Raw genomic sequence first — 25,932 nt, 5'->3', positions numbered from 1 at the left:
CCAGATTACTAACATATTGGACTTCTTGGTAGAAATGTTAAGGGGCTTACTGTGCCATGATGCAGCCTCCCAGTGGAGTGTTGTAGGCATGGCAGAGATATGGTTGAGTCCAAAGCATAAACTGACGTTTTGGTACAAATTGCTCCTTTTATGTGAAATCGCATGTGTTTTGTGACAGATTCAATCATGAATCCTTTCCCAAACAATAACTAGTGTTCATTCTAGCACCCGCTATCTTTGAAAACCCATGCAGTTCCTCTTCCCTGCCTGGGGTGTTGCTGTCTGCTGTGCTATTTCTAGTGCAGGTCTAGTTTGCATATCAGTGCTGATATGTAGACCACACTGCAAGAAGCATTACACAGACAGTGACACCCCAGGTAGGGAAGAGGAACTGTATGGGTTTTCAAAGAAAGCGGGGGCAAGAATGAACGCTAATAACTACTCACATTAATCTCTGTATTGCCTGTTGCCGATTCCAAGGCTCTAGGTATAATGGCTGCATGGTTTTATTAAAGTCTGAAACTTGAGTGCTAGTATTTAATTGTACACAGAGAACATCATAGTAGAAATTGTTTTGCAGTGTATTCATATTGTCAATAAAGCCTCCTATGGACACCAATAGAACCCATTTGTAAACTTGAACCTCTGTATTGACTTCTTGAGGATGCTTAATCCATAAAGCTGTAATGGCTTGTTTCCGAGCAGACTCGGGTTAAGGGGAGCTGTGTGATCGGGACCGGGATGTCTCCTCCAAGGGGCAGCAGAGTAGAAGCTTTGCCAATAACTGGTGCAGCCTGCGGTGTGAACATTATGCTGTATTTTTATATGAAAGGGGTATTAAACACTGAAAGAAACAATGGATGCAGTGCCTAAAATAAGATAAAAACTAGTACCAATTGGATTCACTTCACAATAAAGTTTATATCAAATTGTAGTAATTATACGTTTTAATCAGTGGATCAAGGGTAAGTAAAATCACATAAGAACTGGATCTGAACATAAAATACCACACTAAAATTAAAACAATGTGCAGCACAGGTGACACTGTCCGTTCCTATATATATGCCTGGAATAATTTAGGGCATTTTTAGGGCAATATATTTACTGTCCGCCACCTTGGATCTAGGGTTCAAATTGTCTTGCAGACCATAGATTGGATTCCTCCTTGGAGATTGTGGAGGGTCTGGTTCTGACAAGAGTCCCTTAATTTGTAATCCGTTGGTAAGAGGCATGGAAGTAGACAATCTGTTATAGCCCAAAGTAGGCGGTATCAAAACAATCAGTCCATCCAGGCTGGTTCAGAAACGTGTCCAAATTGAAGATTGGTGCTGCAAACACTGGTTCCCCTCGGGCGTATTAAACAGAATGAATCTCTAAGCAGTGCAACATGGCAATAGTATCCGCATATGGCATTACAGCAGAAACAGAAGTTGTATGGTGCAATACAATGAGGCAATTGTCTTTTCTTTAGCTCCCAAGACACAGCCCCTTCCTACTGATGTCCCTGGTGCAGTTTCTGAAGCTCCAGGTACTATGCTTACATGTACTTATCGGGATTCACTGACCAACTTCAATATTTGTTCCCAATTCACTGTTAAAATAATAATCTATATTCGATTTAGCCCCAAAGACAGAGCCTCCACCAGCTGATGCCCCTAAAATTCTTGCTTTTGAATCCAAAGTGCAAGGTATGGAGAACATGCCTTTGAGATATATAGATATGTAACAGGTTACGGTAACCCATGCATGAGAACCAGCACACTGAGCTTATTTACTTATTTTAGCGCAAAAGAAAAAGTCTCCACCCACCGGTGCCCCAAAAGCTCCGGTTGCTGATTCGAAAGCCCCAGGTATTATGTCTGCATGAATTTGTTGGTAATATTTAAGAATGGAATAATCACTGTTTTGTATTATTGCATTTATGTGGATTTGACTTGTGCACTCATCCAAGTTATACAGTACTGTTTGAACCCAGATGCATATATAGGAATAGCAACAGTCTGCTATAGATTCATAGTAATCCAGTAATTATTTGGCTGGTATGGTTTGGCTTACAATATGCATGTTTGTGATGAATATGACGTAGGTTTTTGTGATTGTTCTAGGTAGTTTCTTTTAATTACTAAAATATATAGAAAATAAAACTGATCGAACTGCTCATACATGTGCAAATCAGGCTATTCGGCACTTGTATAGCCATGTCAGACTGTCCGTTTTGTGCACAGAGCAAATCACATGTGACACTATTATTGTGATCATCCCGCTATCGCACACACTGCAGACAATTGTCATCCACCCGCGTTTACAGCAAGTTTCCCACATGTTGAGAGTTGTGGCTGCTCAGGAAACGCATAAACAATCCATAACAATAATGCAAAACCTATATATTGTCAATAGCTTACTTGTTTTTGCTTTAGGTTCAAAGCCACAGCATCCCGGACACCATAGTGTATGTCCAGCTTTAGGCAGTCACAGATCTCCTTCCCATCTGAGTCCCATGTCACTAATGTTATGGAGCCTACACACTAGGCTATTTCATTAGATCTCACTAGATTGCTTAGAGAATGCCCCTACATTACTTCGTGTGTATGGGCCATCCTGATGTGTAGTCCATTGCTATCGCCCGTGTTCTCACCGGAGAGCACTGGCCCTGACAGATCGCTTAGCACTCATCGCTGACCAGTCTAGCATCACTCAATACACTCAACAAATCTCCCCGTGTGTAGGCCCATTTACTGTAACAGGCTTTCCTCCTCCATCTTTAGGAGGCAGGTGACTTGCCGAGGCAGGAACATTTCACAAAGGGTACATAGAGTGCAGACATGCATTGTGTTTCAAGATTTCATTGATTGACACTACATTTGTGTTCTGGCAGCAAGTGGGCAGTATCTGTAGGTGTCTTTAAAAGTATCACCCCACCCAACGGCGTCTTATCTCCACACGGTTGGCAACATTTTCTGGGAGAACACTGGTGGTTTATTTGGATATATATTCTCTAAAGCAAAATTGCAGGTTCTACTTTACACCCATTGAGATGATGGGATATCTTGCTATGTACTTGCTACAATAATACGCCGATACGTGTGCGGTTGAACATTGCTTTGAATTTGCATAGACATTTAAGCTGTAAGCAGTAAGGTGCCTTCTGAGCCCATTGTGGTATCTGATACATCAGGTACAGATGTGTTTAGTTCTATCACTGCAGTGATGGGCGCATGCATCGCGGCAATGTTATTCCCTTCTAAGCTATGCACATTCGCACAGAACATGCACACACCCCTGGAATACCGCATCGCCGCAGGACACCTCTGTATTTACTGCATGGCCTTGCCTATTTGTCACTCCAGGTGACAAATACTAAACTGTCGGAATGCAGTCTTTGGTTCATGAAATAACCTCTGTTTTAGCTTCCAAGGATGCAGCCACCATTACTTAACCTGTTTTTTTTTATTCCATACATCCAGATACTGATGGCATGTTATATAGCCAACTTGTCAATGTGCCATTTGCTGTATTTTTGCGTTAAGCATAGAAAGGTTCATCCTGGTGTTTATTTTTTTGCACAGTTGAAAACTCTGACCTGTTCTTGTGTGTTCTGTATGGATCCATAGACACTGGAGGTTTTTTTCCCCTTCTTAGCACAATGTTCATTACTTCTTTGTTTAGCTCTAGTGACAGAGACCCCTCCCTCTGAGGTCCCTGAAAGTCCCCCTGCTGCTGCTATAACTCCAGGTATGGCCTGTGTGGATGTAGTTACACCCTCTACCCACAGTATTGTAGTGGAAACCGTAGTTGTGTGGTGCAATATACAATGAGCCTCTGTACTTTTCTTTAGCCCCTAAGGCACAGCCCCCGACCACTGATGCCCCTGGCGCAGTTTCTGAAGCTCCAGGTACTGTGAGGACTATTTATTCCCAAATCAGTGTTAATACAGAATCCATGTTTGCTGCTTCATGATAAACCGACTTATACATTTTATTTAGCCCCAAAGACAAAGCTTTCAGCTGCTGATGTCCCTAAAGTTCCTGCGGCTGAAACCAAAGCACCAGGTAATGGGAATGAGATTTCATATATGTAATTAGGGACTACAACATGTTACTGTATGAGTGAGCCTGTGCATGACAACCAGCACACCAACCTTATTTACATGTTGTAGCACAAAAGAAAAAGTCTCCACCCACTGATGCCCCAAAAGCTGCTGCTGATTCCAAAGCCTCAGGTATTGTCTGCATGAGCTGGTTGATGGTTTCCATTCATGGGGTATAATTTGGGATTTCGGCAGCTATCACTGCTTTATATATGTATTATATGGACACTATTATAGTGTTTGATTCATAAGGGATTTCAAATATACAGTGACAGATCCTGGGTCCCATATATATACAGTGACAGATCCTCGTTCCCACTCTTGCGGCTAATCATAACCGTAAGCTGTCAACTTGCAGCAAATGTTGGCATGTGTCTAATTTCAATATTCGGGTGTGAAACCATTTGGAAGCCGGTCTGACTGCACTGAATCCCCAGTCCTCTTATGCTGAGTTATGGCCACCTTGTTATAAAGTCAGGCCTGCATCCTATAAAAAAAACACGTTAAACCTGGGTTTGTCCAGAGTAAGCCTATCTTATATTTATCTAGCTCCAAAGAAGCAGCCTTCTACTGACAAACCTGCCATGCCAGTCGTGGATTCCAAATCTCCAGGTATTGACTGCATGGACTTATATATCTAATGTGCCAGTGTCTGGTAACATCCGTTTTATTAATTATTTTCTAATCAAAAAGTGCTCAACTGTTTCCTATGGTAACATAAAATTAGTTTTTTTTTTTGTTTTTTTTTTTTAAGGTAATTTTAAGGTAACCACTTTTTTATTTGCTAGAGCACAGCTATATGTGTGGTGTGTATATACAGACTGAGTATATGGTCTCTTCATTTAGCTCCAGTGACAGAGACCCCTCCCTCTGAGGTCCCCGCAGGTCCTCCTGCTGCTTCTATAACTCCAGGTATTGCCTGTGTGGATGTACTTGTGATCGCATGGCACTTGCCCCTACCCACAGTATTGTAGTGGAGACCGTAGTTGTGTGGTGCAATATACAATGAGCCTCTGTACTTTTTCTTTAGCCCCTAAGGCACAGACCCCAACCACTGCTGATGTCCCTATAGTTACCGTGGCTGAAACCAAAGCACCAGGTAATGAGAACAAGGTTTTCATAATCTAATTGGGGACTAAAATGTTACTGTGTGAGTGAGCCTGTGCATGACAACCAGCACACCAAACTTATTTACATGTTGTAGCACAAAAGAAAAAGTCTCCACCCACTGATGCCCCAAAAGCTGCTGCTGATTCCAAAACCCCAGGTATTGTGTCTGCATGAGCTGGTTGGCGGTCTCCGTTACTGGGGTATAATTGGGGATTTTCCCAGTTATCACTACTTTTATTATAGTGTTTGAATTCAAAAGAGATAGATATATATCTATATATTTTTTTTTTCTTCTCCACACACATCCACCCACACCCACCTTCGGTGCAAACACAGGCAGTGGCACTCCCAGGGATTTTCAAAAAGCTTTTTTAAGTGTACCGACGTTTCGGGGTGCTGAGACCCCGTTTTCAAGGTGAAAAAACAATCATTGGTTGTTTTTTCACCTTGAAAACGGGGTCTCAGCACCCCGAAACATTGGTACACTTAAAAAATCTTTTTGAAAATCCCTGGGAGTGCCACTGCCTGTGTTTGCGCCGAAGGTATTCTAAAGCTCCAGAGGGCACCCGGGTAGCTGCCACCCAAGCACATTGAGTGCCAGACTGACCACACACACACACACACAGTGTCCAATTCTGTTTTTTATTGTTGCAGCTAATCTTTATAATGTGGTAAGCTGCTAGCTTGCAGCATATATTGGTTTGTTCCCATCTTGTATGCCTACGTATTCAGATTGGAAACAGGTCTGCATGTAAGCTAGACAGACTTAACCACCTGATCTGGCAATCTCCATACAAGGGCAGACCAGACTACTAAACCGTTGTGTAGCTGTATCTGTTAAATGCAGCAGTTTGGCACACCCACCAAACAACCTAAACCCATAGGACACAACTAAGGTTATATTTACTAAAATGCAGGTATTGCCCATAGCAACCAATCCGATTCTTCACATGAGTTATTTCGCACCTTCTCGAATAGAATAGCTATTATTTGGTTGCCATGGGCAATGTTGCCACTTCAGTGCTTCCATGTTCATGTGAGGATCTTGTGACTGCATTGGATCACCAGTCCCCACATAGTGAGATTTATGGCCACTTGTTGAAGTCAGGCATGCATCCATAAAAGACATGTTGAACCTGGGTTTTGGTTACCAAGTGAGCTTATTTATATTTATTTAGCACCAAAGAAACAGCCGTCTGCTGATAAACCTGCAGTGCCAGTTATGGATTCCAAATCTCCAGGTATTGGCTGCATGGCCCTATATCTAATGTGCCAGTTTGCAGTGCCTGATCATCCATCATTCATTTTTTTATTTAATTTGTACAAAAAATAAGTTGTTAAACCGTTTCCTATGGTGATCCATGTTAAGTTTGAAGGTAACTACTGTGTTTTATTTGCTAGAGCACAGCTATGTGTGGTGTATATACAGACTGAGTATATGGTCTCTTTATTTAGCTCCAGTGACAGAGACCCCTCCCTCTGAGGTCCCCGCAGGTCCTCCTGCTGCTTCTATAACTCCAGGTATTGCCTGTGTGGATGTACTTGTGATCTCCTAGCACTTGCCCCCTTCCCACAGTATTGTAGTGGAGACCGTAGTTGTGTGGTGCAATATACAATGAGCCTCTGTACTTTTCTTTAGCCCCTAAGGAACAGCCCCCAACCACTGATGCCCCTGGCGCTGTTTCTGAAGCTGCAGGTATTATGATTGCTAAATATTCACAAGTCTGTTAAATACAGAAACCGTATATGGAGCTTCCTGATAAATCTATTTGTTTGATTTAGCCTCAGCTGCTGATGTCCACAAAGTTCCTGCTGCTGATTCCAAAGCTCAAGGTACAGAGAACTTACTGGCGATAAATGTTAATAGGGACTGAGTAGGTTACTATATACCAGTGTATGAGTGATACCCACGCGTCACTACTAACACACTGAGCTTATCTACATGTTTTAGCACAAAAGAGAACATCTCCAACCACTGATGCCCCTAAAGCTCCTGTTGCTGTTTCCAAAGCCTCAGGTATAAGGACTGCATGGCCTAATTGGTAATCTCCATTACTGGTGTCTAATGCAGGATTTTACCAATGATTACACGCTTGTGTACTTACAGATGAAGCCCCTCTCAACTATCTTCCTTAGGTTGTGGTTCACCATGGCTATCCTATTCTCAGCAGCAATACAATACATAGAACAACACTTAATCCGATTAAAGGGCTAGATGAGGAGGGCTCCATCTTTAATATGGGTTTTGGTTTCTCCATTCATCTAAGCTTTATAAGTGTTTGGACTTTTAAGTGATCTGTCCAAACAGGTTCTAATAACAGCCCCCGTCTTATCTGTCTTGCTACTAACCTTTGCGTGGACAAGTTGAATTTCAGCAAATGTTAGGATCTGTCCAATTTCTCAATCAATGTATGTTGCCAAATTGGAAACAGATCTGCTAACATGCTGGTCACATATGGAATTATGTCACTGTAGTAGGGCGTGAGGACATGCATGACCAGAACACTGAGCTCATATACTTTTCAGCACAAAAGAAAAAGGCTCCACCCACTGATGCTCCACAAGCTGCTGTTGCTGATTCCAAAGCCTCAGGTATTGTGGCTGCGTGAGCTGTTTAGTAATCTCCATTACTGGTATATGATTTGGGATTTTACCAATTCTAAATGGTTCTCCTAGACTATACTGGTATTACTCATATGTAAATTAGGGGCAAATTTATTAAGCTTGGAGAAGAGAGAAACTGGAGATAAAGCGGAGAAAAGGTAAAAGGAGATAAAGCACCAGCCAATCAACTCCCAACTGTCTTTTTCCAACACAGCTGATTGGCTGGTGCTTTATCTCCTTTTACCTTTTCTCAGCTTTATCTCCAGTTTTTCTCTTCTCCAAGATTAATAAATCTGCCCCCCAGTGTGCACAACCCCCAGCCAAAAATCCAGTTTTGCATTCTTGCTGGCAATATTCAAGCTGCAATACAATGAGCCTGTTTACTTATCTTTAGCTCCAAAGACGCAGTCTCCACCCACTGATGTCCCTGGTGCTGTTTCAGAAGCTCCAGGTACTAGAATTACCAATTGTTCCCAAATCAGTGTGTGTGGAACTTGTTTAACAGATTTGTATGTCTGATTTAGCCTCAAAGGCAAAGCCTCCATCTGCTGATGTCCCTAAAGTTCCTGTGGCTGACGCCAAAGCTCCAGGTACTGAGAACATGCTGGTGATATGTTAGGGATACAACTATGTTATTGTAGCAGGTGTATGCGTGAGCCCGTGCATGGAATCAAACCGCTTATTTACTTCTTTTAGCGCAAAAGAAAAAGCCTCCACCCACTGATGCCCCAAAAGCTGCTGTTGCCTCCAAAGCCTCAGGTATAATGGCTGCATAAGTTGGCTAGCAATGTGCATTACTGGGGAGGAATTCAAGGATTGTACCAGTTGTTGGAGTTTCAGTAAAATAGGAACGAGCATTTTACCTGAACTGTAGACCATAAAATCCCTGTCAAGTATTTGGTGTATAATATTGCACACTTGTTTTAAATGTAATTGATAACTACACATTCACCTTCTGGTAACTTGAAAACTGACAAGAAGTGATTTCCATGCCTGGGTCGCCTGTCAGCTCAGCCAGCGGCGCCCAGCACATGTAGATGCTAATTCCCAGTAAACAAGTTATGAGAAAGACGTAGGACTCCAATGAGTACTATGCTTTACTACAAACGCATTTCTTCTCACTAATGCCTTATTGATCTGAGGCATGATATGCATATTCAGTATTAGAATCATTTTCTGTTTACATAGGCAAGGTGTAAATGGAGGATATGTACATCACTCTACCTTAGAGGGGGGGGGGGGGGCTAATTCTGGGTGAGTCCGACCTCTGGGTTAGTATAATAGAGGTGTTGGAAGAAGCGCATTCAGGGCGTGGTGTGTTTAAATGAGGGGCGTGGATCAGTTTGGCTTTATTAGAAGTGCAGCAATTTCTCAACCACTAAAGGTGCATACACACGGGCTATAACCGCTGGCATATTGCCAGCAATTGGAGTGTGCACCGGTGATCGCCGGGTGCACGCTCCCGTTTTCTGCCCCCTAATGGTCGCTGGTCAGAGGTGCATGCTCCTCCGACCAGCGACTTCCCCTGCCTCTTCTCCCGCAGTGTCATTTTCTTCAGCGACCATCTCTGGTCGCTGATGAAAACGGGACACTGAGCATTGCTGAGCAATATATTGCCAACTATCAGATTGCTCCGTGTGTACACAGCTTTAGTCTGATTACTAACATTTAAAAGGTGGAAATTTGCCCGGGGGGGGGACGGGACCTGTCCGCTTCTATCAATCAGGTCACTATCCATTTTCCTTAAGGTTTGTTTGCGAGAATTAAGTAACAGTTCTTGCTCTGTTTCCCAGCTCCAGTTGCTATTTCTTCTGCTGCTCTTGCAGCACCTGAGGTCCCTGATGTGCAGACTTCAGGTATCCCACAGTAATATATGGTTTACGCCTGTGTTTTTTACTAATGATGTGAGTTTTGTGCACGGTTTGGTTTTAGATGCTTCCTTGTTTGTGGTTTGTTGAACCATGTATTTAACATCAAAGTGGTGATGAGAGTTCCAAGCTTTTAGCGTGTGTTGCATGTTCTAGGTTCAGTAAATTACTAATGGGCTTTGGTCTGCTTACTACCCAGTCTCTAGACTTTAGCAGAATGCACAGTGGTTTTTACCAACAAGATGCCTTTTTACTTTTTGTTTGTAAGATACCAAGTTTAGTCATCCTTCACGTTGTTCTCTATCCATTCACCTTTTAGCTACTTACTGTACGGTTTTATGTCATTTTAACTTGTTACGCAGTCACCATGTATGCCCCAAATGTTTTTTTTGCATGGGCTATGATTTTACAAAACAAAGATCTTTGTAATGTTTTGATAATCCTAGTTGTCAAATGCATTGCCTTTGTTCTCTCCAAGAATATGTGCATTGTATAATGGCATCTGAGTAATGTTGGTGTACTAACATTGCTACTAGTGATCCGATTTTACAGCTTTTGGTGTTTACTAGTAATTGTCCCTGTTAAGGTTCTAGTCACTAAGCTTCACACTGTTGGGTAATACCTAACCATTCCAAGTTCTATGTATTTCAAGGAACACCATTTCTAAAACAGACCCTAGAAATAGAGGAGTGCATTTTACTTCTAATGTACTGCTAAGAACAAGAAAAAGTATATTATACCCATTTTACACCAGAGCCTCGACCCGGGTCGGGGCTTTGTGTAAAGAAGATAAATGAGTCCTGTTCCCCGGGTGTTCAACCCAGCAATTGTTTAGGGTCAGACACAGGGCTTCCCCGGAGTCAGGGGCTGTGTATCGGGGACCCATTTCCACCAATAGGGTAGCCCATATCTTTGGACTGTAGCAGTCCAGAGGTTGGGCAGAGGACGCCTACATCCTCCGCTGCTGTCTGCGGTACTATGCAGACAGCAGCGGAGGCTCATGAACGGAGGCTGGGGACAGCACAGCAGCTTTCTCAGTTGCTGGGCTTGCCCCCAGCTTATCGATGGGGTCCTCCTGGCTGGTGTTTTTCCCAGTGCATGGAGATGATGTAATCTCCAATCGCCGCCTAGGGACCCACCTTTCCCTGGCGTTGCCTACCCAGCGTAATGTCGGGGGACACCTGTGTAAGAAAGAATCACTGCCCTAAAAACCCGGGTGCGATCCGGCAGTTCTGGTGTAAAAGTGGTATTACAAGTCACTTGTCTTGATCGCACGGGTGCTAATTTGCAGCAGCCAGGGATCAGGTAAACTCTGCCTTGCCAGAGTGAAATACCACCTTGCAAATAAATGTGTACACAGTACAAAGATTTGCAGGTGTGCAAATATTTCCAAAAGCATTCAGAAGCAGCCCACCATTGAATTATGTCACCACTCTGGACTTGGCGGCTGCATTAAATCGGCCTGATCGAGGCTGGGGCAAATATCACACATCCTCCCCTAAAACTCTTAAGTACGACTACATGAAATGGCCAGTTCCCACCCCCCATACACTGGCTTCCTGTCAATCACCTTGTGAATGGCTAACTATTAATAAAAAGTAGCAGGATTTCTTCGTTAGACAGCATCACTTACGCGCATTGCAGCCCAAACGCATGTGCAGTAACAATCAGCTGCTGTGCGAAATCAAAGCAGTGATAAGGGCTGAATTAGGCCAAGTGTACAGCATTGGAAACTTCTCTGCTTTACATGTATTAAGAAATTGAGACCAAATAGTTTGCTGACCATAATAAGCCTTGTCTGTGTTGCCTTCAATTCCAAAATAAAAAAAAATAGCCTGAAAACTAAAAATGAAAAGCCACCAAAATTTTAAGTTAAGCTTTAAGACCTGTGATGTCAGCCCATCCCAGAAGTGGTGGGGATCCCTACGTTTACAATACAATGGCTGGCATCCCAGGAAACCGGTGCCGGAATTCTGACGGTCGGGATGCCTGCGGTGGTATTCTGAACACCGCCAGTCATCTGTATGTATCTAAGGCTCTGTGCTCAACTCTCCTACAATTTGCAATAATTTTGCCAGTGTCTCTTCCCAGTCAGCTTTGTTTTTATGAATGGGAAGTGTTTTCGAGACCCCAGTCTATCTTAGTAAAGAGCTATGTTTAATACTGGACCATTGAACTATATTTCAAGCTCTCCCAATTCACTTTTTTGTTTTACCACAGAGACTTTAAATCTAGGTAAACATGAAGCCGAGACAAGAGCCCAATAGTGTAGCAGTCTCAATTTGTTCACACATGTTTTGTTTTGAGTACTGTAATGAAAATTATATTGCATATAATATATCTTCTAGGCGCTCTGGTCTGTGGTCCGCTAACTGGTTTCTGCATGAGTCTGATCTCCCAGTCAGATATCATACTTTGCCCTCACAGAATGTTTGTATAGACCTTTATCAAGGGACACCCTTGATGAAGTCTATATGACGAAACGCGTTCGGATTTCCCAGACTGCACCGCACTGTAAAGTTTACTGCAGATCACCTTTTTATGCTTCATTTGACCAGCCTGTAATTGGGAGTGGAGTCTATTATATATAACTTGGGAGTCCAGACACATGCAGAAACCTCTGATCTGACCACGTACCCTAGATGTCTTATTCTATGCGATAACATCATTTTCATCATGGTATGCAAAATAGAATGAGCGTTAACAAATTTTATTTTGACAACTACCCTTTCGGGCATTGACTCCTCTACGTGTTTACTCAGATTTCCACACAAATTATTCAGTTGGTACGCTGAAAGACTGATCGGTCACCCAATAAGAAAGCTGGCAGATTCCTCGCGGAAATTATGTTAAAACAAGAACTTGATACCATATGAAGACTTCCACTTAATATATTACCCCTCCCGTGTACTGCATATCTATTGTGTGCTCTGTTAAAGTATATTGATTTTGAGTATATAGTATATTGCACCAATAGCAAAGACTTAAAAAAAATTTGCGTTATGCATGAAAAGTAAATTTATTGTTTGTTTAGCATGGATATGATTTAACTCTTCCTTCCCAATTTTTCCTGCCTGTGGGTTTGACTCCATTCTTCCTTTTTAGCTTGCTTCTCTGTTTCACTGCCTTTAAAAGCTGATAATGTAGTTCATAGTGCTATATGCCAGCCTGAAGAGGAAAGTCCCTCTGACCTGCTTGCTTCTAACCTGACCAGACCAGTGTGGGAAGATGTGTATGTGGCAGGTGCCCCACTTGGCAGTGATTCCGAAGGGACGTCAGCTGTTCCTCAGCAATCCTTTCGGTCAGATTTGATACCATCAGATGTGACCTTTGCATCAAATGCAGTTGAACATATTAAAATGGATGTTGACAGAGACCATTTTAAATTAGAGAGTGGGGGTCCTGCACCAGATCTTTCTGTGGCTGAAGAAGTTGGAATTGCAGCATCTGACCTAAAGTCTTCATCAAGTGACCTAACTGATCAGCGCACGCTATCGAATGTTAGAAGTGTAGGATCTTTTGAGGGAACATGCAATAAAAATATTCTCCAAGGACCAGTTGGAAAAGCTTTTATGGAAGTCCTTCAGAACACAATGTCTGATTTTGTTAGTGGTCAGCTCTGTTCCTCTTTTGATCATTTTCCAGTAGATTTTCTTGAAAGTCATGTAGATCCACCAGAGCACAATAAAAAGTTACCTAAATATAATAAGTACCATACTGTAGATGAAGCAGAAAAATCACATTTGGGCACTGGTGCAGCTCCTTTGGATGAAGTGCGTGTTGGTATCTCTAATACTCTTCCTGTTGAGCAAGAACCTGATGTAATTGATAAACCCATTTCTGTACCTGAGGAATTCCTGCTTTCAAAGGAGAAAATTGCTTTAGTTTTCCACGAAAATGATTCTGTTATGGGAAATCCATTGCTGGTTTCTTCCCGGCCACTGTCTGAGGAACATCATCCAAAAAATGTTCTGCACTCAACAACTGATGACAAAGCTATTGTATCTACCTTAACCACTGCTCCAATGAAGGAGATCCAGTTAAAGTCTGATTCTGATAGTGAGCCCTTGGTTACTGACCTTCCTGAAGCTTCCCTGAAGGAAGTTCTTGGTACTGCCTCAGATTTAGTTTTTGGGGCAGAGTTTACAGGCAGCACTAAGGTACTGTCTGAAGAAGTAGCACACCTTGCAGAGGATAGGGACTTCACAGAGAACCTAAAGGATATAGGTTGGGATGGATTGGGAGTGCTTTCTGCAGCTCTCTCTCAGGAGGTGGTGATTCCATTAGACAATATAGCTCTTGAGGTTGGTTTGGAGGATATGTTAGAGGGCGGATCTGAAGTGCGGTGTGTGGCCGGTGATGCCTTGATGACAATGGCTGCAGAGGAGTCTCAGGTGGTGGTTACAAGTATTTTTGAGACTCCACTGGAGTTGGAAGGTGAAGCACTTTTGACTAAATTGGAAATACCATGTGTAGAGGACATAGTTGCAGATAGCTCAGGGGTGCTGCCTACTGAGGGTGTAGTTGCAACTGACTTACAGGCAGTGCCTATGAAGGGTTTGGTAGTGATAAACTTGGAGAATGTGGTAGGGGACCGCTCTGGTGCAAAGCCTTCAAATGTGTCTCTAGAGATGGGGATTACAAGCATTTCTGAGACTCCAGGGGAGGCTGAGGCATTGCCTACAGAGATTATAGTTGCAGATAGCACAGAGATACTGCTGGGTGAGCATGTCATAGGAAACCATACAGAGGCAATGCTTGGGGGGGATGTTGTAGTTAACAATAAGGAGGTGATGTTTACAGGGGTGTCTTGTGAGGTAGTGACTACACTTGTTTCTGAAACTCTGCTGGAAGCTAAGACACTTGATTTAGATTACCAACCTGTTGAGGAAATGGTTGCAGTCAGCTTGAAGGTGCCATCTATGGAGTGTGTGGTTGCAGCTCAGTCAACACCTGCTGAGGATAATGTAGGGGATGGCTTGTCCCTACTAGCAGAGGATGTAGTGGAGAAAGGCTTTGAGTCACTGCTGGTGGAGTATGTGGTAGAGGACCGTTTTGAGGCACTGCCAGTAGATGATGGGAGGGGTACCTTTGATTCCCAGTCTGAAAATGCAACACTTGCAACCAGCTCAGAGGTTCCACTAATAGAGGATTTAGTTGCATCTGACTTGGAGGAGTCACTTGCTGGAGCTGTAGATAGTGATGCCTTTGAGGCGCTTGATATTGATAGTGATGCCTTTGAGGCGCTTGATATTGAGGGAAGTGTTGTAGAGGCCCAGACAAAAGCAAAATTACTTGGAACTAACTTAAAGTTACCACCCGTGGTAATGGATAGCTCGGATGAGCTGACTTCAGAGGGTGTATTTGCAGCCCCCTCAGAATCACCACTGGAGGGCTCCGAGGATGTGGTGATTAAAAGTGTCTCTGAGATTCTATCAGAAACCAAGACACTTCTTGCCGAATCAGAGGCTATATCCTTTGACAGTGCACTTAAAGAGGTATCTGCTGAGGCTATACCTATAACTGGCTCTGAGGTAGTGCTATTGGAGTCCTTCAGGGAACATGCTTCACAATCTGTCTCTGCTTCTGAGGTGGCTCCCACTGAACAGGCACCAGATGCTGCTTCCCGATCTCTTGATGATTACGATGCTGTGTTGCTTTCCATTGGTGAAACTGATGTTCAGAAATCTCCCTTTATTGAACCATTATTGAGTAGTGACCTGCATACCATAGAAGCCAACAGTGTAGAGACTCTGAAAACTGAAGAAATGGCGAAAGCATCCAAAACTAATCAAACCTTACCTGTTCCTAAGGATACTCTGCACTTTATTTGTGAGGGTTTAACCAGTGAATTTGTGTCTCTTCCTATAGCGCAAAAGCAATTTGTGCACACCAATGAAACTAATCCAGACCTGCAATCCCCATTTATGGTTAACCACCTGTGTGAGCATGAAGCACCTATTGACAGTATGTTGTATACTGAGCCAGAGCATGTTGACTCATCTGTTTCATTGCCTGCTGATGTGTCACTGCACTCTCCTACTTGTAAAGAAGAATCTATTCAGCCAAACACCCCAATAATGATTGGTGCCACTTCCCTACTTTTGCCTGCTTCTGCTGCCCCAGCTACAAGCAGTAACTTAAGCCTGTCTACAGACCTTTCATTTTCTGCAGCTCCTAACTTGTCTTCTTCTCCCCTTCTAGCTAATAAAGCTGAGAGTGTCTCCTCTCAGATCTCTGCTCCGCAGCCTACACCAACGCTAGATTCTCCAATTCCTGCTAGAGCGCTAATCCCTCCTCCTGCTTTGCTTACCATGGAAACTGTCCCTTCTGTTCCGCTTGCTTCTGTTTCCCCACCCCATCCCTCCAAAACAACCACTTCTCCTTCCCCACCTGCACCTCTGCCTGTTGCTGATGAAGAGGATGAAATGCCGCCTTTAATTCCTGCTGAGGTTTCTGTTGAGACCGTTTTCAAGCCTGTTGAGGTGGACCTGCGATCTGCCAAACCTCCTGCAGCTGCTCCTGTGAAGGAGTCTGTGTTGAAGAACGACAAGGGTATATTTGGTTTTTCCCTTTACATTGTTGCAGTGCATGGTGTGGAGGCTTAAGGTTACCACCTTTTTAATGCCATTCATAATCCAACTAACCTAGTTATTTTGAATTAGAATATGGGTAGGTTTTTTTTTTTTTTTTTCATTTGATCTACCAAGTGTGTTGCAATTATTGATTTTTATTTTTTCTTCTCGTGTGCTGTACTCTAATCACTTTGTGCTGGTATTTGCTTCATTTACCCGCTGCTATGAAAAGATTTAGTAAACTTTCTCTTTACGATCTTCGTTTTATAGTCCGCACCTTTTTTAAATGTAAAAAAAAAAATGTTAATTACCCCTTTTCCCTTGTAAAATTTCTGCAGTGGTTCCCAAACTTTGATGTGGAACCCCAGCGCTTACAGGGATACCAAGGGTTGGTGATCTTGAACTGAAAATGTAGTCAATGTGATAGGAATAACCAGTGCTATTGTGCAATCCCAATATCTATAGAAACACAAGCCCAACCATGTATATCTTCACATAAGTGAACCCAAGGATGACCTATAAGCACAATTTACATAATTTTAATAATATTTACTGAATTTCGGCCTAGGGGTGCTGTGAAGAAAATGCTGACACTCCTAAATTCTGTTCTAACTCAGGAAAGTTTGTGAACCGCTGCATTACTTGCCTATACTGAAAGGAACCAACTGTTATCTTCTATTGCTAATTAATATTCTAGTCGTGTAATTAGATGTGTTGGGTGTATGTAAGCCTTTGTATGTTGCTTGTGTCTGCTGACACAAAGCTGTTCTACGTTTTTGTCTTTGGAGTAGCTCTATAGTTATCAGGTTAGATTTTAGTTTTGCTTTGATGCCTTAGCAGAGTGATGGCTATATTGTGGGTATTTAACATATGCAAAAATATATTTTATTTGAAAACATTGTACAATATCTTCTAAGTATACTTCTTTTATATCCCTTGTGGGGGCACATGTCTGTGTTGTCCAAGTTTCATATGTTGTGATTGTTACCTTATGCACTTGGCGCTTCCATATGCATAGAACAGGAACAGCTCTGCAATGAATTTTATTTTACATTACATAATACAAATCGGTTATCCTATTTAAAGCGGACCTGTTGCCACTGGGACGTCTGCTTAATGAATAAAGCACTATGTGGTTCACAAAAAAAAGCATCCCTAGTGTTAACTCTAGGATTTTTTTAGGGAAGGGTGCTGACCACCGGCCAGGGCACTTTTTTAAATCGGGAGGTCACATTCTATATTCTAAATTTACATTTGAAACAAAAACATATATAAATTGCTCGCTGCACTAGGATTATGCCCATGAAACATTGTCATACTCTGCTATGCCTAATACATATTCGTAATAATACACATTATGGCACACACTGTAATGCCTCTTACACATTGTACCACACACCATAATGCCCATTACACCTGGTGGCACTCGCCTAAAGTTCTCAGAGGCGTGTCAGCGCAGTGGGGTGCAGCGTAGAGGCACAAAAAGGGCAGGGTGCATTTTGAGGTTTTAAAAATGGGCAGGGTGCGGCACCCAGCAAAAGAAGCTTAGAGAGAACACTAATCCCTCGGTCTTGGCTCACATCTAGAGAGCATTAAATCTAGTGTGCTATGTACGATGTTCCCTCATGGGACAGCAGGAGCTGGTGAATATGGAAGAAGCTGGCTGTGAACAGTAACATTGATAGTTCAACTCGAGTGGTGAGTCCTAAAGAATGTTTCAGGTTGCTGTCTCCTGTGTTGTATGGGAGATGATTATTTATGTCGCCACAAGGGTTCTGCAGCACCTAACAATACATAAATGAGCAAAAATAAGACTGTTCTACATAGTGATTACTTAAATATTCTGGTTGAAGAAAACTTTGTGACCGATCTCTTAAAGTGTATTGTGTGACTGCTGGTATAAATGTGGAGCGTTTTGTTGTGTGTTTGGATGTTCTTACTATTTAATATGAAAGCTCTCTCTGTTTATTGTTTAGATTCTGTGTGCTCTTATGCCCCTTTCCCACTGCAGCTAAAAAAACTGTAAATTGCCGATTTTCAGCGCAATTTACCGTTTTAAGGCTGCAGTGGGAAAGTGCCAGAGTTGAAATACCGGTTAAAGTTAAATGGTATTTCAACCGTTCGTGGTCCTACACGTTAAAATAACGTGAGGCAGTGGGAATGCCTCTTAAACGTTATTTAGCCTCCAGGCAGTCCCAGTGCCTGATGAGAACTAGTAGTTCTCACTTTGCGCATGTGTAATGAGTGCACGTGCATAATAATGAGCCGCTCATTACATATGCGCAAAGTGAGAGCTACTAGTTCTCATCAGGCACTGGGACTGCCTGGACCCTGCATGGACCCCCACTGCCATGCATCCCCGTGCAGGTAAGTACAAGGGGAGGGGAGGTGGGGGCACAGGGCAGGTACGGGGGGGGGGGGGTTAGGCACTCTTTACACTGGGGGGGGGGGGGTTAGGCACTCTACATTATACACGGTTCACTGCAATGGGAATGGTACTTAAATGGTATTTAAAACGGTAATCTGCTTTAGTGGGAATGCTAATACCGTTTTAACTACCATTTAAGATTACCAGTACTTTAAACTGGTCTGCAGTGGGAAAGCAGCATTAATTTACGTAGGTTTTGTTGCTGTTTTTAAACTTGCGCTCTTCCCCCATGTAGGTTGTAGCCGTGGAATTTGGCTACCAAGGACCAGAGCCCTGGCGAGTCATAAGACTAATATGCTTATGCTTTTATTTTGTCAGGGTCAGGAACAGAATCTGACAGTGATGATTCTCCTCCAGAACTGGAACAGGACTCCACGCAAACTTCCACACAACAAGCGCAGGTAAGATCTCTATTCTGCATCTCCGCCTCTGAAATAATGTCCCCTTTCCTGGTGTAATATAGTCTACATAAAAGTGGCTATGGTGTACTTGGCATTCAGTGAGAGCAGTGGTCACATAACTGTTACATGTGTTTGACAGCTCGCAGCAGCAGCAGAAATAGACGAGGAACCGGTCAGCAAAGCAAAACAAAGCAGGAGTGAAAAGAAAGCAAGAAAGGTAATGCATTCTCAATATAAAAATGACCATTCCATAAAATACTGCTGCTGAAAACCTAAGTTAGACTGCAGCGTTCTTCTCTCATCACATTCGTGATCTGAACTGTTTTCAGATTTCTAGCTTAGATAATGGGCAGACATATTAGGCTACAGAACATCTGGGACTCTGTAGTCTGGTGTGTAGATGTAGCCAATGTTGACCCACTTATCAGCAATAACATTTTTCTGCTTATTGGTGGCATGCCTGTTTCACTGGAATTTTTGTTTTGAATTTTTGGATAATTCATGGAACCTTACTAGATGCCTAGAGACAGCAGTGTACATCTTTCTCATAATCACACATTGCTGCTGATGTTCTTACAGGGGAATAAGTCAGGTGGGGTCTGCAGAAGGTAAATAAAGTGCTAAAGTCATTCGAGAAGAAGCCATAGTTTGCAAACTAGCAATAAATCACTATTATGCGATTTTCATGCAGGTTAGCTGGATCAGCTCTACTCTGCTCCACATAGACCTGTACTCCAATCTGACAACATAGTCTGTTTTAGCACACCACAGACTTTACTACTTAACACTATTTCGAAGTATATAATATATTGTGAGGACCCATCAGAGCAGTTACCGTATATACTCGAGTATAAGTCGATCCGAATATAAGCCGAGACACCTAATTTTACAACAACAAAAACTGGGAAAGCTTATTGACTCAAGTGGAACCCTCACTCGAGTAGAAGCCGAGGGGGGGCTTTTTCAGCATAAAAACTGTTCTGAAAAAGTAGGCTTATACTCGAGTATATATGGTAAGTTGCCCCTTCCCTTTAGGTTGTGTATGCATACCCAGTTAAAGACTGGTTCTAATGAGTGATCCTCGCCAAGTATCATTATGCTTAATCTGCATCTTTATACCAAAAGCCCTAATCTCAAGTACACTACTTGCATACTTAAATGCAAACCTGAGGAAAAAGTTGCGAATGGAGATAAAACTATGCAGCATGGAATAGTGTATGAGGACACCTCTTTAGGGCTGCTAGAAGGAAGTCCTGATTGCATTTGGTTTGATACGGAAACCTAAAGCTGACATTGTTTCCTTGGGTACCATATTCTGGATCATGTACCGCCCAATCTCAGAGCTGTTGGACTGTTGTTCCATTATGTTCTGTCTCTTAACTGCTGCTTTAAGGTGTTATGAAGCAGCTAACCGTTCATATGAATTAAGGAATAGCAAATATAACATGGACTTTGAGTTACAAAAATGGGAATCTGAAATGAGAACCTAGAGCTTTTTTGCACTCAATTTAGTTTACAGCTAAGTGCACATGATTTAGTTATCACAGGCTTTTCTGCATTTTGAAGTATTAATTTATTGGAGGTCTCCAGCCAAGTGTTTGGACAACTGTGGTTATATTTATTCAATTGAGGTGGCTAAAGCTTATCTGTGTAATAGCTTTTAAGTGGGCAGTGAGAGGATCATCTCTGCCTGTAGTGCTTAAAAGCACTTATGATAGAAGTACTATTCCCATTGCCAGCAGTGCGCTTGTACGCCAACTGTGTAATGCAGTGTCTTTGTAAATACAGGAGTTTGGCGGGTTTTTTTTTTTTTTTTTTTTGCAATGTATTAGAGTAAAAATACAAAACTCAATAGAAAACATGTAATCTTTCCACATTTTAGCACGTGGAAGAATAATTTTACTTTTCCCATTTGTTTTAGGCTATGTCAAAGCTGGGGCTTCGCCAGGTCACTGGAGTTACAAGAGTCACGATCCGAAAATCCAAAAATATTCTGTTTGTCATCACAAAGCCGGATGTGTATAAGAGCCCAGCATCTGATACTTACATTGTGTTTGGAGAGGCCAAGGTGTGTGCTGCAGGAGACCTATTTAGGGCTTAAAGCTTTGTTACTTTGAGGGGTGTAATTTTCACCTTGACTTATGATTGAGGCTATATTTGTTTTTTCAGATCACTATTCAAATATTGGCTTTTTCATGCTAAATTTGAACATTTTTGCTTTCTATAATATTCTTTTGCTTTTAATAGATTGAAGATCTCTCACAACAAGCCCAGCTGGCAGCAGCCGAAAAATTCAAGGTACAGGGAGAAGCTGTATCAAACATACAGGAAAACACACAGACTCCCACCGTACAGGAGGAGAGCGAAGAGGAAGAGGTGAGAACTCCTTCTGGTATCTGTGTCTTTGTGAATACAATAATACGTGACTGTAGAAAAGCTGCTCAGAGCAGCTGATCGTGGTCTGTTCATAGTTGAAAGTGGACATTGCGTATAGCATTTAATTTCCTTCAATGAGGTGTGGGAGCCGAATCAGCCCTTATAATACACAGCCTCCAATAGGACATGGAGAGGTATTAGTTGATAATACCTAGTGTTGGTGGGTTTGGGCTAGTGCACAATCTGGGATGACCATGTCCTGTAGGAGCAGTGTAGTTCTGCAAATAAGAAATCTATTACCATTTCACTTTCCGTCCAGACCCCTAGATCTATCCTTGTAAACAGGATTTCAGGTTGAACTCGATATCTGGTATAGCACCCATATGTGGAGTCTCATTGAGGCAAACAAAAAGTAATATTGAGAAGTTATGACTGCACTTCACATTGTTTACACACTCTGGAATAGAAGTTAGCAGGTTGTGACTGCTGTCCTGCGCAGAATAGGATCACATTTCTGATCTCTTTGCAAGTCCTTTATTAATGTTTTTTTTTTTTTTTTTTTTGCTTTCAGGTTGATGAGACTGGAGTGGAAGTAAAGGACATTGAACTTGTTATGTCACAAGCTAATGTGTCCAGGGCGAAGGCTGTGCGCGCTCTCAAGAACAACAGCAACGACATAGTAAATGCCATTATGGTAAGTGCTTACTGTCCTGGAAACATTCTTCTCAAAAGCATCGCACACTTTTTTATCTTTGGAGTGTATTTTGCAATGATATGAGGCTTTATATATAAATGTGTGAGGACCGTATGGATGGCCTAATTTCACACTAGCCCTGGCCAATCAAATTATAAAAATTACTAGGTATTTGCCTTAGCTGAACAGTTCTGTTGCTGCACTTATTCACTGCGCTGCTCCCTGTTACACACAGCATCATGTAGTGTTCATGCTATGCTGTTTTAGCGGGACGCTTCCCCGGCAGTGACTTCGGCAAGTCCAAACCCGCCCCCTTTGACATTGGTGGCTGGGTCCGCCCATAACTGTGCCGTTGGCAGACCCGGTCCGCCCCCTTTATGCTGCCCCCATGCAGCCCTGCCCAGTTGCTCGAAGGCACACAATATCATGGTTCCTTAGTATTCAAGATCGTGAAACCCCACCAAATTACTATGAGTCTCCATGGACAAATGCGAGTGGGGTGGTGTGAGATTTCAGACATTTAAAATATTTATTATTGGTGGCATGTATATTGTTAGTTTTAAGTGTAAAAAAAATTCTAATATAAATTCTTGAATAACCAATTTACTGCAGATTGTCAAACCTTATGATTACATAGAACTAGCTCAACCCGCTGTGCGAAGAATTCACTCATTCTAGTTATCTGCAGTATTTTTCACCTAATTTGCCTGCCTTCATTAATGAAACACACTTTATGTAAGAGGGTTAACTTGCATGCTATAGAACAGTATACATTTGCCTGACTTATTTCTGTTGGAGTGGTATACAGTTGATTTACCCATACTCATTTTGCCTGGTTGCTGCATCCTCTAATACAACTCTTCTCTTTCCTTCATAGGAGTTGACGATGTGAGTTCCCTAGGAGTGATCTGCTTTGGTCATGCTCTGGGATCGGTGCAGCTTGAATTGAGATTTATACTATTTCTATTGATTTAATAAAGTTGTGGCTTATTGTTGGTGATTTACTTCTTGAGATTTGTTTTGTTTTCTAAGCAAGGACTATTGGAGAATCATAAATACACTAAGGTGCCACAAAGTTTCTGCTGTGTTGTACAAGTAATATTTAGACTTATGGTTTGCTGTGTAAATTGACATATCTAGGAAGAACGTACAGCAATTAAATTATAGACTAGGTAGGTTGGGGAGAGGGGTTTGCATAGCGAAGCTTGTGATTTTTTAGGGTAAGCTACAGGGGAGGAGTGGCCGATCTGGGCTCGATGAGCCTGTATTCAAGGTAAGGGGGGGGAGCATGCAGCATTGGTCAATAAGTGGACCTTGATGAAATCAACAAGTGGATTGGATAAAGGCCCTCATGTCAGTGATTCCCCTTTACAGATTGTCAACACGTTTTCATTATTGAACAGGTCATTGATTTCATTCTTTGTTGAGCAGCACTGAAGTTCACCGTAACTAAATGTAATGGTTTATGGGCAACTTTTTTAGCTTTTCAGTTGTACTTATCTAGTTCTGAGAATAGGGTAAAATATTAAGATAATATAGAGCAGAAGTTCGTGTCCATCCACTTTAAGCCCACCAGTGATTGTATCTACATAGTGCACCATCCCACACCGATATATGTATTGGTAAACTGGAAGCGGTAGTTTGGAATAAGGGCAGATGTATACTGAAGCTCTTGTTTGAGGACCAAAGTCCTTCACAGCAGTTTTTAGGGAAGTGATGTTGACCAGGTTCTTATAAAGGTGGAGGGGGCTACCTCTTTTTGTATCTTTTCATTTGGACACCCACATCTAAATATCAAAAACTGCAATAAAAGCGATACAAAAGTGAAACAAGGTGGATGCTGAAACTTTGTTTTATTCTTTCTCTAAATACAGAAATTATACCTCACAATTATTTTTTTAAGAGAATTATTACATTATTACCTGTGGGACAGGTGTTTCTTTAAAATCTGTGATAGTCATTGAATATGTAAATGGATTTTGACTGAGTGGGCTGATAATATTGCACAATGGCTTAAAGTACAAGGCAATTTAGGACAAGAACATGTAAAAATAGTTTCATCAAGGAACAAAACACTTAATTGTTAGTGGTAGAGAAGTAGGGCCAAGTGCTGCTGCAAGTAAAAAAATAAAAAAAAGTGTATATTTTGTGAGCGCTTACATTTTGGAAAACTCCATTCTCACCTGGGGACCAGAAAGTCAGTTTAGGCAAATGAGCATTCCCCTATTTTCTTTAAAATAATGGGAAGATCTGATTCCCTACTCAATACATACTAAATCTGTAGATGTGAGAGATGAAATGTGCCTGCTCTAAGAAAGATGTACTGTATCTGGTCTAAAGAGGAGTTTGGAGAAGTGTTAAATGGTCTGTAGACCATTGTGTGTTTAGCCAAGACCATGATAATTACTCTACCATAATATACAGCCTCCTTTGGGGATGTGATTGATAAAATAAAAAAGGATCTGAGACCTTCCCTTTCTACAGCCCTGGTCAAAAATGCAGTGGAACATTTTGCACAATCCTCTTATAGAACTGTTTTTGTAACTGTACGGGGTGTTCTTACGTGCTATAAAAGGATTGTGACAAATGTTCCACTGCTTTTTTGGGTACTTATTTAGTTTCACGGCGGCAGCATGGCGGTGCGCTACTTCTGGATCTGTGTGCCCTTGTGGGCTCAGTGGCTCGCTATGCTCGCCACACTATCTAAAATGAACTCCATGCCAGCGTGTATAGTGGAGGTATGAACTGTCCACGTTGGCATGGAGTTTCTTTTAGAAAGTGTGGCGAGTGCAACCCGGAAGTAGCCCATAGAAGAATAGAATAGGTAGGTTCAGGGGAAATGTTAGAAAGAATTACTTCACAGAAAGGGTAGTGGATAAGTGGAATAGCGTCCCATCAGAGGTGGTAGAGGCTAAGACAGTAGAACAATTAAAACATGCTTGGGATAGGCATATGAATATCCTTACAAAGAAATAAGGATTAAAAAGGGTTGAGATTACCTGAAGGGTAAAATAAACGGCAGACTAGATGGGCCAAATGGCTCTTATCTGCCGTCAAATTCTATGTTTCTAAAAAAAACAGCAGCATGGCTGCATCTCAAACACAACCTCCTATCACCTCTACCCTCCCCCTCCATTTTTGATATTATGTTAACAGCATCTATTATGAATGTCAAATCACTAAATATCCAACTCAAGGTCCCTGGATTTTGAATTAAATGACTCGGAATTCTTATCCAGTCCTTGGAACCCAGAACCTTTTATGGGGCCCTTGCATATCAAGGATGCTTATCCTTGTGTTCCAATTTGTAAGGGTCATCGGGTACTTCAGTTTGTGGTGTTGTGCAACCATTTCCAATTACAAGCTGTACCTCTTGGCCTCTCAACTGAGCCCTGGATATTCACCATGGTGATGTCTATAATGGATGTGCTCCCAGCTGTTGATGGGGGCTTTCTTTCTAGGAACCAGTGGTTGGTGTATTTGCCACCTTGTCTTCCCTTTTCTCCCACTGTAAACTGAAGCTGGACACAATATAAGATTCTGTCCAATCTTTCTGGTTGCTGTGGAAAACTGGTAATGTATAAAAGCAAATAACAATCAACAATATTCTCTCAAAAGCCAGAAAATAGGAAAAAATGGTCAATTGAATGATAGGCTCTTTCCATAATAAATGGGCCTATCCTGGCAATCTGCTGTGTAGGGGTCTGTGCATGCACGATTAGCACTGACCACCCTGCCGGCAGTGTGGTCTGTAGCACATGGGCTAAAGTATTCTCAAAATAGTTGTAG

The 25,932-nt window shown here is 42.1% G+C and overlaps 1 protein-coding gene across 50 annotated transcripts in view; it reads left to right on the top strand.

Moving 5' to 3' along the window:
• The window catches only part of NACA (nascent polypeptide associated complex subunit alpha), a 54,884-nt gene extending 31,737 nt beyond the window's left edge, over positions 1–23,147 (top strand). For 33 of the 50 annotated variants that reach the window (XM_083169288.1, XM_083169283.1, XM_083169271.1 and 30 more), the window contains 28 exons: positions 1,472–1,528; positions 1,623–1,688; positions 1,785–1,850; positions 3,667–3,732; positions 3,836–3,892; positions 3,984–4,049; positions 4,157–4,219; positions 4,637–4,699; positions 4,934–4,999; positions 5,118–5,186; positions 5,292–5,354; positions 6,376–6,438; positions 6,653–6,718; positions 6,837–6,893; positions 6,980–7,030; positions 7,149–7,214; positions 7,724–7,789; positions 8,196–8,252; positions 8,326–8,391; positions 8,498–8,560; positions 9,595–9,657; positions 12,775–16,224; positions 18,991–19,073; positions 19,213–19,290; positions 20,995–21,141; positions 21,321–21,449; positions 22,021–22,143; positions 23,021–23,147. In XM_083169288.1, the coding sequence (XP_083025414.1) occupies positions 1,472–1,528; positions 1,623–1,688; positions 1,785–1,850; positions 3,667–3,732; positions 3,836–3,892; positions 3,984–4,049; positions 4,157–4,219; positions 4,637–4,699; positions 4,934–4,999; positions 5,118–5,186; positions 5,292–5,354; positions 6,376–6,438; positions 6,653–6,718; positions 6,837–6,893; positions 6,980–7,030; positions 7,149–7,214; positions 7,724–7,789; positions 8,196–8,252; positions 8,326–8,391; positions 8,498–8,560; positions 9,595–9,657; positions 12,775–16,224; positions 18,991–19,073; positions 19,213–19,290; positions 20,995–21,141; positions 21,321–21,449; positions 22,021–22,143; positions 23,021–23,035 (5,345 nt within the window). In that variant the 3' untranslated portion in view covers positions 23,036–23,147. Of the gene's footprint in view, positions 1–1,471; positions 1,529–1,622; positions 1,689–1,784; positions 1,851–3,666; positions 3,733–3,835; positions 3,893–3,983; positions 4,050–4,156; positions 4,220–4,636; positions 4,700–4,933; positions 5,000–5,117; positions 5,187–5,291; positions 5,355–6,375; positions 6,439–6,652; positions 6,719–6,836; positions 6,894–6,979; positions 7,031–7,148; positions 7,215–7,672; positions 7,790–8,195; positions 8,253–8,325; positions 8,392–8,497; positions 8,561–9,594; positions 9,658–12,774; positions 16,225–18,990; positions 19,074–19,212; positions 19,291–20,994; positions 21,142–21,320; positions 21,450–22,020; positions 22,144–23,020 lie in introns of all 50 variants that reach the window. The other 17 variants (XM_083169248.1, XM_083169295.1, XM_083169284.1 and 14 more) reach the window with 17 other exon arrangements.
• The last annotated feature ends 2,785 nt before the right edge of the window (positions 23,148–25,932 follow it).

Source organism: Crinia signifera, chromosome 2, assembly GCF_055691185.1.
Source record: "Crinia signifera chromosome 2, ASM5569118v1, whole genome shotgun sequence".
NCBI lineage: Eukaryota > Metazoa > Chordata > Amphibia > Anura > Myobatrachidae > Crinia > Crinia signifera.
This window is presented reverse-complemented; position numbering and strand designations above follow the sequence as displayed.